This window comes from Somniosus microcephalus, chromosome 11 (assembly GCF_052327205.1).
Source record: "Somniosus microcephalus isolate GS21.2 chromosome 11, FLI_Smic_1.0, whole genome shotgun sequence".
NCBI classification, from domain to species: domain Eukaryota; kingdom Metazoa; phylum Chordata; class Chondrichthyes; order Squaliformes; family Somniosidae; genus Somniosus; species Somniosus microcephalus.
Genome location: NC_140997.1, coordinates 234,396,960 through 234,412,505, shown reverse-complemented (window position 1 = coordinate 234,412,505; position 15,546 = coordinate 234,396,960). Strand labels below are relative to the sequence as shown.

Below are 15,546 nucleotides of genomic sequence, written 5' to 3'. Positions count from 1 at the left end.
GAGGCATGGTGAAGACCTCTCTTGTATATAGTGTGATTATAAGTTGCTTAAAGCTTACTTTAAAGTTACTTGATGTGTGAGACTCTTTTTCTTACATCAATTTAAGCAACTTAGTATTTACACTCACAAATACTAGACCTTCGGACAAACTCGGAGTTAAGGATCCAGGGAACCACCCATCATGGAAAACATCCTTAAACCTACTCGTCTGGACTTGGACCCAAACACACCAGCAGCTGGCAGGGTATGGAAGCATTGGTACTGTACTTTTGAGAATTTCCATGATGAATGTAAAGCGAATGCTCCTACTAAACTGAGGATACTTATCAACTATGTGACCCTAACAGTGTTTGAATATATTGATGAATGGGATAATTACGATGAGGCGATTCGGGCACTTAAGAAACTGTATGCCAAGACTCCAAATGAGGTCTATGCTAGACATCTACTGGCCACAGCCCGACAAGGGCCAGGGGAATCGATTAACGAATTCCTTCAAGAACTCCGCAGGCTCAGCGTAGACTGTAACTTTCAGGTAGCCTCGGCTGAGCTGTACCGTGAAGAAATGATTCGTGATGCTTTCATCTGCGGGATTGCCTCTCCATTTATACGCCAGCGTCTACTAGAATGTAAAACACTTGAGCTACAAAAGGCTTTTGACCTGGCTTGTTCTCTGGATTTGGCAAAGAAAAATGCAGACTTCTATCAGCTGCCCAGATCTCGATCTGCTGCTGTAACTGCAACCAGACGATTCAAGTGGCCTCAGGTGAACCCTATCATGGAGGAATTTAATCCTGATGATAATTCTGATGAAGAAGAGGAGGATGACCCCACTTTAGCAGCCTCTTGGCAATCTAGGAAGGAATGCTTCTTTTGTGGAGATTCTTTTCACCCTAGGAAATTCTGCCCTGCTCGCAATGCAATCTGCAGTCATTGCGATAAAAAAGGACACTTTGCGAAAGTTTGCCTATCAAGGGCCTCTACGAGGGCCTATCCAGCTAAGGCCTACCGAACTGCCCCAATTAGGGCCTATCAAGCTTCCTCTCGAGCTCTCTCCCGAAGAAGCACACCGAGAGTTTCAGCCACTCTCTGTGCAACCACACCAATTACAGCTGCTTGCCCACAGAACCTGTTTCATGCAGCTACAAAAGTTTCAATTAATGGGCATACCTTAGATGCCTTAATTGACTCAGGAAGTACTGATAGTTTCATTAAAGAACAGATTGTTGCGAAATTGAAACTACATATCTTCCCACTGGACCAGGCAATTGCGATGGCCCAGTCATCACTTAATACCAGAATCTCCGGCTTTTGTGTTGTTGATATGACACTTCATGGTCGTATGTATCCCTCCACCCGGCTTTCGGTGCGCAAGGACTTATGTAGTGATCTCCTCTTAGGGCTGGATTTCCAAAAACAGCATAAGAAACTCACCATTGAGTTCGGCGGATCCAAACCTGGTCTTACTATTTCTAATATACCGTCTAAATTACCGTTTTGTGCATTATCAGCAGCTTCACTTGATGAACCCTCATTATTTGCCAGTATTCCGCCTCGATGCAAACCAATAATAACGAAATCACGACGCTTTAATCAGGAAGACCAATCTTTTATTGAGGCTGAAATCTCTCGACTTCTAGCAGAGGATATCATCGAACCATGTTCGTCGCCCTGGCGGGCTCAAGTCGTCATTGTCAAGAACCCTCTAAAACCTCACAAACAACGACTATGCATTGATTATTCGCAAACCATCAATCAATATACCGACTTGGACGCCTACCCATTGCCACGCATTGATGATATGGTTAATAAACTGGCCGAATACAAAGTGTTCTCAACTTGCGATTTAAAAAGTGCCTATCATCAGGTACCCTTGAAGGTCTCAGATAAGCAGTACACGGCCTTTGAGGCTAATGGACGGCTGTACCAATTTCGTCGCCTCCCATTCGGGGTTACTAATGGAGTGGCTGTCTTCCAACGGGCAATGGATGGCCTGGTTAAACAGGAAAACCTAAGGGACACTTTTCCCTATCTTGATAACATTACTATTGCAGGTCACGATCAACAGGAACACGACGCCAACCTCCAAAAATTTCGGGATGCCCTCCATCGCCGTAACTTAACCTTGAATGAATCTAAATCTGTTGAGTCGCAACCGACCATCAACATCCTTGGCTACTGCGTAGGCAATGGTATCATTAAGCCAGACCCAGAAAGACTTCGCCCGCTCCAAGAGCTCCCGTCACCTAAGAATCCGGCTTCTTTACGTCGGGCTCTCGGTCTGTTTGCATACTACGCTAAATGGATTCCTCATTTTTCAGACAAAATCCAACCCTTGTTGCATGCCAGATCATTTCCATTGGAAACAGCGGCTGTTGCAGCCTTTAACCTTCTCAAAAAACAGTTGGAGAAAGCGGCTCTTCACTCCATCGATGAGAATCTCCCTTTCATAGTCGAATGTGATGCCTCGGAGGTGGCGATCTCGGCTACTCTAAATCAGGAAGGTCGTCCTGTAGCATTTATGTCCAGGACCTTACAAGGTGCCGAGCTACATTATCCTCCGGTTGAGAAGGAAGCCACAGCCATCATAGAGGCAGTACGGAAGTGGAACCATTTTCTAGCTCGCCAGCACTTTACATTAATCACGGACCAGCGATCAGTCGCCTTCATGCTCGATAATCGAAAACGAACCAAAATTAAGAATAATAAAATACAACTTTGGAGGATGGAACTGGCCTCTTTTGGTTATACCATTCACTATCGACCTGGCAAGGAGAATGTGGCCCCGGACACCCTCACACGGGCATTCTGCTCCGCTATGTCGTCCTCTAATCTCATAGATGTCCATAATGGATTGTGTCATCCTGGCGTTACGTGCATGCGACATTTCGTATGATCACGGAATCTCCCTTTTTCTACTGGAGATGTAAAGAAAATATGCTCAGAATGCCGGCTTTGTGCGGAATTAAAACCTCAGTTCTTCCGCCCCTCAGATGGTATGCTCATACACGCAACCCGACTTAGCATCGATTTTAAGGGCCCAGTGCCCTCTTCCACTCGGAACACATATTTGCTCACCATGATTGATGAATATTCACGTTTTCCGTTTGCCTTCCCCTGCTCCAATATGCTGGCGTCCACAGTAATCTGCTGCCTTGAGCAGGTATTTTCTCTCTGTGGCATGCCGGCTTATATTCACTCAGATCGGGGTCCATCCTTTATGTAAAAGGAACTCAAGGACTACCTCTCAGAACGGGGAGTTGCTACAAGCAAAACAACACCATACCATCCCATCGGAAATGGGCAGGTAGAGAGGTATAACGGTGTCATCTGGAATTCCGTACGTCTTGCTTTAAGATCTCGGGGCCTACCAGACCAGCAATGGGAAGCAGTGCTTCCCTATGCATTGCACTCTATAGGGTCCCTTCTTTCTACAGCCACAAATACTACACCTCATGAGCGGTTCTTTGGATTCCAGCGTCGCTCATCTCATGGGACATCACTCCCGTCATGGCTAACTACTCCTGGACCTGTTCTACTCCAAAGATACGTTCGGACGTCTAAAAATGACCCTCTCGTAGACGAGGTCGAACTAACCGATGCCAACCCCACCTATGCAAACATACGATATCCCGACGGCCGAGAATCTACCGTATCATTACGGGATCTGGCTCCCTGCCCACCAGGACCTAGTGGGACATTGGGTGATGGTATTTTACCAGGAAACTCTTGGAACCTATCGGGTACCCCTCTCCAGGATCCTGATCGGACACCAACTAGCTTGGTGCCGGTAGAACCCCGTACTCAAAGTTGCGCCCCTCCCAGTACCGCGCACAAAAGTACTGATCCGCCACAGACCAGCTCTGCACCTCCCTCTGAACAGAGGCAGACCGACTTTGAACCTATTGGGGCTCGTACACGAAGCCATGATCTCCCCGACCCTTCACAGGGTAATCCAGGCCACACAGACTCTGACCAATGGCCAACTGCATGTAAGCGGACCAGCGACCCTCTACGACGGGAACCCAAACGGGTGCGACTCTTCCTCGTTCGGCGGCTGCGGAACAAAAGACCACAGCCTTCTAATCCTGCAAGAGGGAAGAATGTGATAATAATGATAACTTCCGGGAAGTTATGTCACTTCCTGTGAACTTTGTATATACATCACTTCCTGTCACACGTCACTTCCTGTTGGACTGGTATAAATACTGAACTGCTCAGTATTGTAAAGGGGCTTCTACCAGAGGCATGGTGAAGATCTCTCTTGTATATAGTGTGATTATAAGTTGCTTAAAGCTTACTTTAAAGTTACTTGATGTGTGAGACTCTTTTTCTTACATCAGTCTCCATACGAGACCTCGCACCCTCGGGGGCCGCAGTAACCCACTACCCACTACCACGACCCAATATCCAGCCCCAGCAGACGGCACGCCTGGGCCCCGCGACCCGCTCGACACCCACGAGGACTACACACCAGTGCCCCAGCCTACGCGGGACTCGACGCCGGAAGCTTCACTACCCCTACCGTCGCCACGTCGATCACAGCGGCAGACAAGACCTCCGGAGAGACTCCAATACACTAACCTTTAATACACTGCACCCCGCCGGACTCATTTTTAAACAAGGGGTGAATGTGGTAAACCACTGTTTGGATTCCACTGTGTACATGTCTGTACGTGCCTCGGCTGACTCCTCCCACGAGTCCAGGTATAAAGGTGACTGCTCCACAGTCCCTCTGTATTCTGGACTGGTCGACCACTCGAGGCACACCTTCATTCTCGTTAATAAAAGCCTGTTAGTTACTCGCTTAACCTCAGTCTTTTGAGTAATTGATAGCGCATCAGCAAGTACAGCAAGCAATTAGGAAAGCAAATGGTATGTTGGCCTTTATTACAAGAGGATTTGAGTATAAGAGTAAAGACGTCTTACTGCAATTATATAGGGCCCTGGTGAGACCACACCTGGAGTACTGTGTACAGTTTTGGTCTCCTTACCTAAGGAAGGATATACTTGCCATAGAGGGAGTGCAACGAAGGTTCACCAGACTGGTTCCTGGGATGGGGGGGATTGTCCTATGAGGAGAGATTGAGTAGACTAGGCCTATATTCTCTAGAGTTTAGAAGAATGAGAGGTGATCTCATTGAAACATACAAAATTCTTACAGGGCTTGACAGGGTAGATGCAGGGAGGATGTTTCCCCTGGCTGGGGAGTCTAGAACCAGGGGTCACAGTCTCAGAATAAGGGGTCGGCCATTTAGGACTGAGATGAGGAGACATTTCTTCACTCAGAGGGTGGTGAATCTTTGGAATTCTCTACCCCAGAGGGCTGTGGAGGCTCAGTCGTTGAGTATATTCAAGGCAGAGATCGATAGATTTTTGGACTCTAGGGGAATCGAGGGATATGGGGATAGTGCAGGAAAGGGAGTTGAGGTAGAAGATCAGCCCTGATCTTATTGAATGGCGGAGCAGGCTCGAGGGGCCGAATGGCCGACTCCTGCTCCTAATTCTTATGTTATGTTCCACCGCTTAGAAGGACAAGGGCAGCAGGCGCATGGGAACACCATCATCTCCAGGTTTCCCTCCAAGTCACACACCATCCCGACTTGGAAATATATCGGCCGTTCCCTCATCGTCGCTGGGTCAAAATCCTGGAACTCCCTCCCTAACAGCACTGTGGGAGCACCTTCACCACACGGACTGCAAGAAGACGGCTCACCACCACCTTCGCAAGGGGCAACTAGGGATGGGCAATAAATGCTGGCGACGCCCACATCGCAAGAACAAATATAAAGAAAGGCATGCGGGCAATGTTGGGGGAATGCAAGCTTGCAATCCCGTGGCGCAAAAGCAACTTTGCAAACCTGCGTCAATGAGACGGAGCTTGGCCTTGTGTGGTCTTAGCAATTCCTCTGTTCCTGAGTGAGCGTACCTGTGGGGGCACAGCGACCTCCAACTAAGAGTTAGGGATTATATGGCAATTCAAAAGTGTCTTTCAACAACAACTTGCATTTATATAGCGCCTTTAACGTAAAACATCCCAAGACGCTTCACAGGAGCGTAAATCAGACAAAAATTGACACCGAGCCAAAAACAGGAGACATTAGGGCAGGTGAACAACGCTTGGTCAGAGGTCGGTTTTAAGGAGCACCTTGAAGGAGAAGAGAGAGGCGGAGAGGTTTAGGGAGGGAATTCCAGAGCTTAGGGCCCAGGCAGCTGAAGACACGGCCGCCAATGGTGGAGTGAAGGAAGTGGCGGGATTCAGTCTGGGATAAGAACTGGCTGATCGATTGACCATTGCTGGATTTCAGAAAGATCCCGTGATGAGTGAACATAAGAATTAGGAGCAGGAGTAGGCCATTCAGCCCCTCAAGCCTACTCCGCCATTCAATAAGATCACGGCTGATCTTCTTACACAACTCGACCTTCCCGCACTATCCCCATATCCCTTGATTCCCTTAATTCCTCAATCTATCGATCTCTGTCTTGAATATTCTCAACGACTGAGCCTCCACAGCCGTCTGGGGAGAGAAATCCAAAGATTCACCACCCTCTGAGTGAAGAAATGTCTCCTCATCTCAGTCCTAAATGGCCGACCCCTTATTCTGAGACTGTGACCCCTGGTTCTAGACTCCCCAGCCAGGTGAAACATCCTCCCTGCATCTACCCTGTCAAGCCCTGTAAGAATTTTGTATGTTTCAATGAGATCACCTCTCATTCTTCTAAACTCGAGAAAATAGGCCTAGTCTACTCAATCTCTCCTCATAGGACAATCCCCCCCATCCCAGGAACCAGTCTGGTGAACCTTCGTTGCACTCCCTCTATGGCAGGTATATCCTTCCTTAGGTAAGGAGACCAAAACTGTACACAATACTCCAGGTGTAGTCCCACCAATGCCCTGTATAATTGTAGTAAGGTGTCTTTACTCTTAAACTCTAATCCCTTTGTAACAAAAGCTAACATACCATTTGGTTTCCTAATTGCTTGCTGTACTTGCATGTTAACCTTCTGTGATTCATGTACAAGGACACCCAGGCCCCTCTGAATGCAAATATTTCCCAGTCTCTCACCATTCATAGAAACATAGAAGATAGGAGCAGGAGTAGGCCATTAGGCCCCTCGAGCCTGCTCCACCATTCAATGCGATCATGGCTGATCATCCAAATTCAGTACCCAGTCCCTGCTTTCTCCCCATATCCCTTGATCCCTTTAGCCTTAAGAAATATATCCAACTCCTTCTTGAATATATTTAATGAACTGGCCTCCACCGCCCTCTGTGGTAGAGAATTCCACAGGTTCACCACTCTCTGGGTGAAGAAATTCCTCCTCATCTCAGTCCAAAATGGTCTACCCTTTATCCTTAGACTGTGACCCCTGGTTCTGGACTCCCCGGCCATCGGGAACATCCTTCCTGCATCCAGTCTGTCCAGTCTTGTCAGAATTTTAAAAGTTTCAATGAGGTCCCCTCTCATTCTTCTAAACTCCAGCGAGTATAAGCCCAATTGACCCAATCTCTCCTCATACGTCATTCCTGCCATCCCAGGTTATCAGCCTGGTGAATCTTCGCTGAACTCTTTCCATGGCAAGAATATCCTTCCTCAGATAAGGCGACCAAAACTGCACACAATACTCAAGATGTGGTCTCACCAAGGCCCTGTACAACTGCAGCAAGACATCCTTGTTCCTGTACTCGAACCCTCTTGCTACGAAGGCCAACATACCATTTGCCTTCTTAACCGCCTGCTGCACCTGCATGCTTACCTTCAGCGACTGGTGCACAAGGACGCCCAGGTCTCGTTGCACTTCCCCTTCTCCCAATCTATTGCCATTTAGATAATAATCTGCCTTCCTGTTTTTGCCACCAAAGTGTACAACCTCGCATTTATCCACGTTATATTGCATCTGCCATGTTTCTGCCCAATCACCCAACACATCCAAATCATCCTGGAGTTTCTCGACATCCTCCTCACAGCACACATGCCCACCCAGCTTTGTGTCGTCTGCAAATTTGGAGATATTACATCTAGTTCCCTTGTCTAGATCATTAACATATATTGTGAATAGCTGGGGTCCAAGGACCGATCCCTGCGATACCCCACTAGTCACTGCCTGCCACTCGGAAAAGGACCCGTTTATTCCAACTCTTTGCTTTCTGTCTGCCAACCAGTTCTCTATCCAAGTCAATACCTTGCCCCCAATCCCATGTGCCTTAACTTTACACGCTAATCTCTTATTCAAAAAATATTCTGCTTTTTTGGTTTTTTCTACAAAAGTGGAAACACTTCCCCACATTGTACTCCATTTGCCATGTCCTTGCCCACTCTGTCAACCTGTCTATATCTCTCTGCAGCCTCTTTGCATCCTCCTCACAGATTACTGTCCCACCTAACTTTGTATCATCAGCAAACTTAGCTACAGTACACTCAGTCCCTTCATCTAAGTCATTAATATAGATTGTGAATAGCTGAGGCCCAAGCACTGATCCTTGCGGTACCCTGCTAGTTACAGCCTGCCAACCTGAAAAAGTCCCGTTTATTCCTGCTCTCTGTTTTCTGTTCATTAACCAATCCTCAATCCAGGCTAGTATATTACCCCCAATCCCATGAGTCCTAATTTTGTGTAATAACCTCCTGTGACACCTTATCGAATGCTTTTTGAAAATCCAAATACGCTACATCCACTGGTTCCCCCTTATCCATCCTACCAGTTACATTTTTAAAAAACTCTAAGATTTGTCAAACACGATTTCTCTTTCATAAAACCGTGCCGACTCTGCCTGATCATATTACGATTTTCAGAGTGCCCTGTTACCTGTTGAGTGAGCAGCCACTCAACACAAAACACTCACCATGGTCTTCATAAGGGTCGTCGGGGTCATCTGCTATCAACTCAGCGCTGCTGGGAGCCGCATGATCCTCCTTGGTGACGAAAATTACCTTGTCTTTGCCTGAAAGTCAAGGAGAAGGAGTTAGACTTGTACCTGGAGAAGGAGTTAGACTTGTACCTAGAGAGGGAGAGAGAACTCGCGTCTCGACAGCACCTTCCACCACCTCCGGACGGCCCAAAGCGCTTGACAGCCAATGAAGTATTTTTTGAAGTGTAGTCACTCTTGTAATGTAGGAAACACAGCAGCCAATTTGCGCACAGTAAGATCCCACAAACAGCAATGTGATAATGGCCCAGAAATTCGGGTCGGGGGGCTTCCCGCGGGTGCAAGCCCCCGACCTGCACTTACCTTGCGCGCCGGCAGTTGAGCTGTAGGGCCCCGTGGAATTCCGTTCCGGGGCCTGGCCCAGCTCCCGGCGCGCTGTGCTCGAGTGTCCCAGGAGCGTAGTTAGTGCGATGCGTCCCCTGGGATCACGTGAGCCATGGGCAGCCAATCGGAGGAGGGAAAAGCCCATTCATAAGATTGACAGGAAGTCCTGTCTAAACTTATGAATACTGCGAGCCTCAAAATAGCATTAAACCTTCAAATAAATTTTTTTTTTTTTTTTTAAATCACACTTTTTCAATAAACTACAAATTACATTAAATAACTATTTTAAACATTAATTTAAATTTCTGAAAAAAATAATTTTATAAAAAAACAGGGCTAAAAATAAACTTACCTTGCTTTAAAGTATTTAAAAATAATAAACCTGTGGGAAAAATGTTTTAATTTTAATTAATTGACCACTTACCTTGTAAAAAGCAGGCCTTACGCCTGCTTTTTAAATGTGTAAATCCTGCAGGCTTAACCTCGCGTGAAAAGCTGCAAAAAAAACCTAAGTTCAAACCGCACGCGCAGCCTCCCCTGCGCGTGCGTTCGACCTCTGAACCCCTTCGTTCAGAGGATTGGAAGTGCCGGTTTCCCGCGCACGCGCAGTGCATGCAGAAAACCGGCACTTCCATTCGGCCTACGGGCGAGCACCCCGTGCGTACTCACCCGTGGAGAGACGAATTTCTGGGCCAATCTGTTTTTAGTGATGTTGATTGAGGGATAAATATTGGCCCCAGGGAGAACTCCCCCCTGCTCTTCTTCGAAATAGTGGCCATGGGATCTTTTACATCCACCTGAGAGAGATGGGGCCTTGGGTTTAACGTCTCACCTGAAAGACAGCACCTCTGACACTGCAGCGCTCCCTCAGCTCTGCACTGGAGTTTCAGCCTGGATTATGTGCTCAAGACCCTGGAATGGGACTGGCACCCACAACCTGCGGACTCAGAGGCGACTGTGCTACCAAAGCAAAGGAAGACTTGCATTTCTGTAGCACCTTTCACATCCTCAGGTCGACCCAAATTTTGAAGTGTTGTCACTGTTGGAATGCAGGAAAATCCCTGTTAAATCTCCTCTTAACCTTCTCTGCTCCAGTAGAAATAGTCCCAGTATCTGCAGCCTCTCCTCATGACTACGGTCTCCCATCCTTGGTATTATCCTGGCTTTAATCTCCTTTCTGCAATGGGGCACCCAAAACCGCACTCAGTACTCCAACTGTGGTCCAAGCATTGCTGTGTACAAATATTAATAATTATTCTCCTTGGAGCAGAGAAGGTTAAGGGGAGATTTAATAGAGGCGTTCAAAATCATCAAGGGTTTTGATCGAGTGTTTAGGGAGAAACTGTTTTCACTGGCAGGAGGGGGGGGTCGGTAACCAGAGGACACAGATTTAAAATAATTAAAAAAGAACCAGAGAGGAGGTGAGGAAACATTATTTTTACGCGGCGAGTTGTTGTGATCTGGAACGCGCTGCCTGAAAGGGCGGTGGAAGCAGATTCAATAGTAACTTTCAAAAGGGGAATTGAAAAGGATAAATTTGCAGGGCTGTTGACAATGCACCCCGTAGTTTTTTGGGGGGCCGCGTGGCCTATTCAGAAGTCCGCGCATGCGTGGTTTTTTCAATTTAAAACCGGCTCACCTGCTGCGCAGGACCCCCTGCAGCGCTGCGCGGTTGCGCAGCTTTAAGGGAACATTGGCTATGGGGAAAGAGCAGGGGGGAGTGGGACTAATTGGAGAGCTCGTTCAAAGAGCCGGCACAGACACGTTGGGCTGAATGGCCTCCTCCTGTGCTGTTAGACTCTATGATTCTTTACTCTGTGAATTTCTTCAAAAACCCCAAAATTCTGTTGCCATTTTTAATGGCATTACCTAACTGCACTTGCAATTTCAGGAAATTCTGTATTTGAGCCTCCAGATATCTATCGTCCTACACCCTTCAGTGTCTTTCTATTAAGTACCTACTCCAAATGACCACTGTTTCTCCCGTAAATGCATTACCTCACACTTCTCTGCATGAAGCTGTATTTGGCTCCCTGTCTGTTCACCTCTCTGCACTCTCCGGAAATCTTTTACCCTCTACGTCACCTCCTGTTTTGGCGTTGCCAGTACATTCTGCGAATGCCCAAGTCCATGTCATCAATATAACCAACAACAGACAGAGACCAGCACTGAACCCAGGGGCGTCCCACTTCCAGCCATGGCTCAGTGGGCAGCACTCTCTCTCGCCTCCGACTCAGAAGGTTGTGGGTTCAAATCCCACTCCAGAGACTTGAGCCCCATAATCCAGACTGACACCCCAGTGCAGTACTGAGGGAGCGCCGCACTGTCGGAGGGGCGGTACTGAGGGAGCGCCGCACTGTCGGAGGGGCGGTACTGAGGGAGCGCCGCACTGTCGGAGGGGCGGTACTGAGGGAGCGCCGCACTGTCGGAGGGGCGGTACTGAGGGAGCGCCGCACTGTCGGAGGGGCGGTACTGAGGGAGCGCCGCACTGTCGGAGGGGCGGTACTGAGGGAGCGCCGCACTGTCGGAGGGGCGGTACTGAGGGAGCGCCGCACTGTCGGAGGGGCGGTACTGAGGGAGCGCCGCACTGTCGGAGGGGCGGTACTGAGGGAGCGCCGCACTGTCGGAGGGGCGGTACTGAGGGAGCGCCGCACTGTCGGAGGGGCGGTACTGAGGGAGCGCCGCACTGTCGGAGGGGCGGTACTGAGGGAGCGCCGCACTGTCGGAGGGGCGGTACTGAGGGAGCGCCGCACTGTCGGAGGGGCGGTACTGAGGGAGCGCCGCACTGTCGGAGGGGCGGTACTGAGGGAGCGCCGCACTGTCGGAGGTGCTGTCTTTCGGATGAGACATTAAACCGAGGCCCTGCCTGCTCTCTCGGGTGGAGGTAAAAGCTCCCTCGGCCAATATTTCGAAGAAGAGCAGGGGAGTTCTCCCCGGTGTCCTGGGGCCAAAATTTATCCCTCAACCAACATCACTAAAACAGATTATTTGGTCATTATCACATTGCTGTTTGTGGGAGCTTGCTGTGCACAATTTGTCTGCCGCGTTTCCTACATTACAACAGTGACTCCACTTCAAATAGTACTTCATTGGCTGTGAAGCACTTTGGGACGTCCTGAGGTCATGAAAGGCGCTATTGAAATGCAAGTCTTTCTTTCTCTTATTGTCCTGGGCCAATATTTATCTCTCAGTCAATATCACTAAAAAACAGATTATCTGGTCAATAATCACACTGCTATTGAATCTGCTTCCACCGCCCTTTCAGGCAGCGCTTTCCAGATCACAACAACTCGCTGTGTAAAGAATTCTCCTCATCTCCCCTCTGGTTCTTTTGCCAATCAGAAATCTCCTCATTTACTCCATCAAAACCCCTCATGATTTTGAACACCTCTATTAAATCTCCCCTTAACCTTCTCTGCTCTAAGGAGAACAATCCCAGCTTCTCCAGTCTCTCCACATCACTGAAGTCCCTCATCCCTGGGACCATTCTAGTAAATCTCCTCCGCACCCTCTCCAAGGCCTTGACATCCTTCCTAAAGAGCGGTGCCCAGAAATGGACACAATACTCCAGCTGGGGCCTAACCAGCGATTTGTAAATGTTTAGCATAACTTCCTTGTTTTTGTATTCAATGCCCGTATTTACAAAGCCAAATATCCCATAGGCTTTCTTAACTGCTTTATCAACTTGTCCTGCCACCTTCAAAGATTTGTGAATATGCCCCCCCAGGTCTCTCTGCTCTTGCGCCCCCTCAATGTAATACCATTTAGTTTATACAGCCTCGCCATGTCGTTCCTCCCAAAGGGCATCACTTCACACATATCCCCATTAAATTGTATCTGCCGTGTGTCTGCCCATTTCACCAGTCTGTCTGTGTCCTCCTGAAGTCTGTTGCTATCCTGCTCAGTTTGCTACGGTGCCAAGTTTTGTATCAACCACAAACTTCAAAACTTTACTCCCTGTACCCAAGTCCAGGTATTTATAAGAAAAGCAATGGTCCGAACACCGACCCTTCTGGGATGTTCAACAAATCTGTCCTGACTTTAAATGCTCACTAATTGGATCTTGAATTTTGCTCGACTAACTTAGTCTATAGTTACCCAGTTTACCCTTAGCAACATAGGGATACTGAGATGAAAAAAGACTAAGGTCCCTCTAGTTCATCTTCTACCATCCTGGTAGTCGCAGGATACAACTATAAGAACATAAGAATTAGGAGCAGGAGTCGACCACACGGCCCCTCGAGTCTGCTCCGCCATTCAATAAGATCATGGCTGACCTTCGACCTCATCTCCACTTTCCCGCCCGATCTCCATATCCCTCGATTCCCCAGAGTCCAAAAATCTATCGATCTCAGCCGTGAATATACTCAATGACTGAGCCTCCACAGCCCTCTGGGGCAGAGAATTCCAAAGATTCACCGCCCTCTGAGTGAAGAAATTCCTCCTCATCTCAGTCCTAAATGGCCGACCCCTGATCCTGAGACTGTGACCCCTGGTTCTAGACACTCCAGCCAGGGGGAAACAGCCTCTCAGCATCTACCCTGTCAATCCCCCTCAGAATCTTGTATGTTTCAATGAGAGCACCTCTCATTCTTCTAAACTCCAGAGAGTATCGGCCCATTCTACACAATCTCTCCTCATAAGACAGCCCTCTCATCCCAGGAGGTAATGTAGTTGTTGACTAATCACAGCAATCGATTCCTATCCTCCAGTGGTGCCAGTCATGGCTTAGTGCGTCACACTCACACTCTCCCCCTCTCTGTCTGTCTCTCTCCCACCTTTGAGTCCGAAGGTTGTGGGTTCAGGCCCCACTCCAGAGACTTGAGCACAAAAATCTAGGCCGGCACTCCAGTGCAGTACTGAGGGAGCACCGCACTGTCGGAGGGGCAGTACTGAGGGAGCGCCGCACTGTCGGAGGGGCAGTACTGAGGGAGCGCCGCACTGTCGGAGCGGCAGTACTGAGGGAGCGCCGCACTGTCGGAGCGGCAGTACTGAGGGAGTGCCGCACTGTCGGAGCGGCAGTACTGAGGGAGCGCCGCACTGTCGGAGCGGCAGTACTGAGGGAGCGCCGCACTGTCGGAGGGGCAGTCTTTTAGATGAGATGTTAAACCGAGGCCCTGTCTGTCCTCTCAGGTGGACGTAAAAGATCCCATGACACTATTTGGATGAAGAGCTGGGGAGTTCTCCTCGGTGTCCCTCAACCAACATCACTAAAAGAGATGATCTGGTCATTATCACATTGCTGTTTGTGGGAGCTTGCTGTGCGCAATTGGCCACCGTGTTTCCTACATTACAACAGTGACTACACTTCCAAAAGTACTTAATTGGCTGTAAAGCACTTTGGGACATCCTGAGGCGCTATAGAAATGCAAGTTTTCTTTTGGTGCGGAGCTTTGGGAACCATAGTTCCAAAGTCACCTGTTCCTCCCGAGCTCGCTGCACTCACCACACCATTGACCAGAAACTTAACTGGACCAGCCACATAAATACTGTGGCTACAAGAGCAGGCCAGAGGCTGGGTATTCTGCGGCGAGTGTCTCACCTCCTGACTCCCCAAAGCCTTTCCACCATCTACAAGGCACAAGTCAGGAGTGTGATGGAATACTCTCCACTTGCCTGGATGAGTGCAGCTCCAACAACACTCAAGAAGCTCGACACCATCCAGGACAAAGCAGCCCACTTGATTGGCCCCCCATCCACCACCTTAAACATTCACTCCCTCCACCACCGGCGCACCGTGGCTGCAGTGTGGACCATCTACAAGATGCACTGCAGCAACTCGCCAAGGCTTCTTCGGCAGCACCTCCCAAACCCACGACCTCTTCCACCTAGAAGGACAAGGGCAGCAGGCGCATGGGAACACCACCACCTCCAAGTTCCCCTCCAAGTCACACACCATCCTGACTTGGAAATATATCGGCCGTTCCTTCATCGTCGCTGGGTCAAAATCCTGGAACTCCCTACCTAACAGCACTGTGGGAGTACCTTCACCACACGGACTGCAGCGGTTCAAGAAGACGGCTCACCACCACCTTCTCCAGGGCAACTAGGGATGGGCAATAAATGCTGGCCTTGCCAGCGATGCCCACATCCCATAAACGAATAAAAAAAACATGTCATCTCTCAAATTACTCATACACTGTGTCCCAAAATGTTTTTTTCTGAAAGAAATCGATCCAATTTGCATTTGAGTGAATCAACACTAACTGCTCGCACCGTCTCCCCGGGGAGCCTGTCCCGTGGATTGACCGCTCGCTCACTGAAATAATGTTTCTACAGATTAGTTTTGAAAA

At 48.7% G+C, this 15,546-nt stretch overlaps 1 protein-coding gene across 1 annotated transcript in view; it reads right to left on the bottom strand.

Annotated features, from left to right (window-relative positions):
* The window catches only part of LOC147111349 (mitochondrial intermembrane space import and assembly protein 40-like), a 37,068-nt gene that overhangs the window by 19,040 nt on the left and 2,482 nt on the right, over positions 1 to 15,546 (bottom strand). Inside the window, exon 2 of the mRNA XM_086002298.1 lies at positions 8,846 to 8,944. Coding sequence (XP_085858424.1) covers positions 8,846 to 8,944 — 99 coding nt within the window. The remainder of the gene's footprint in view (positions 1 to 8,845; positions 8,945 to 15,546) is intronic.